This window comes from Morone saxatilis, unplaced genomic scaffold, assembly GCF_004916995.1.
Source record: "Morone saxatilis isolate NCDOM2014 unplaced genomic scaffold, NCSU_SB_2.0 Contig5, whole genome shotgun sequence".
NCBI classification, from domain to species: Eukaryota; Metazoa; Chordata; class Actinopteri; family Moronidae; genus Morone; species Morone saxatilis.
The window spans coordinates 3,954,666-3,955,685 of NW_023340095.1; the positions used below are offsets into that span (position 1 = coordinate 3,954,666).

The following is a 1,020-nucleotide window of genomic DNA, read 5'->3' on the forward strand; positions in this document are numbered from 1 at the left end:
CTTAGTTACATTCCACCACTGGAATGAAATTAAAGTAACAGGAGTATTTTAGCCCTAAGTTTAGTCTGTCAGGCAGCGTTTACCTCTCAGGCTGCCTATCACCTCCAGCAACCTTCTCCAGTCCAATGAGAGAGGGTTAAGAGGACCAGAGCCAGGGCTGGAGCCACTCATAGTTCAGGAGGGGGTATTTGAACGCATCAGGGAGCAGAAATCCCTGACAGTCCAAGCTCAGGGCAGCAAACCCTCCTCCATAAATCAGCAGCAGGCAGTTCTCCACGTCCTCCGCTGAGTTCACAAGTTGCCACGAATACACAGCGGCATGATGTGGAGCTTAGTGAGCTGCACGCTGTGCCTCTTCGTCTCCTCTCAGCTCAGTTTATGGTCGGTCTGGGCGGCAGCAGACGAGCTGGACGGCGAGGTGAAGATTGAAGTTCTGTTCAGACCCGAGGAGTGCAGCCCAAAGAGCAAAAGAGGAGATCTGTTGAACGTCCACTATGATGGGTTCCTCGCCAAAGATGGATCTCAGTTCTACTGCAGGTTGGTGGCTTATGGTTGAAAAACGTAACTGCATTTGATGGATTTTATCTTTACAAGCCAGTTTGATGCTTTGGAGGTCTCCATGCACGTCTGCAAGACACTTTATTACTCTATTATTATCACTGTGAAGTGATCATAAGAGGTTTCAGGTTACATGCTATATAAGATCTCATTTTTAATGTGTGTTGTAACATTGCACAGCTCTTTTATTCCAATGTGGCATCCATAAAGTTTGTTATTAAATAGGGAGGGACGCTAAATATTGGGAATTGTATAGTAAATCCAGGTTTTAGACCAACTTCAGCTGCCCTCACCTGGACCAATGGAGTGTTAAGGGACTGTACGAAAATGATTAGGGTGGGGTGGGGAGACCAAATGTTATGTTTAATTAAAACATATATATATTTTCAATGGACCCTTTGCTTGACAGTGACAAAAAATGCAATATTATTTATGGGAAACACTATTATTGACATTTCATAG

The 1,020-nt window shown here is 44.5% G+C and overlaps 1 protein-coding gene across 1 annotated transcript in view; it reads left to right on the top strand.

Moving 5' to 3' along the window:
* Positions 1-279: 279 nt before the first annotated feature.
* The window catches only part of LOC118339217 (peptidyl-prolyl cis-trans isomerase FKBP7-like), a 2,463-nt gene continuing 1,722 nt past the window's right edge, over positions 280-1,020 (top strand). The window contains exon 1 of the mRNA XM_035676783.1: positions 280-537. Within this exon, the coding sequence (XP_035532676.1) occupies positions 320-537 (218 nt within the window). The 5' untranslated portion in view covers positions 280-319. The remainder of the gene's footprint in view (positions 538-1,020) is intronic.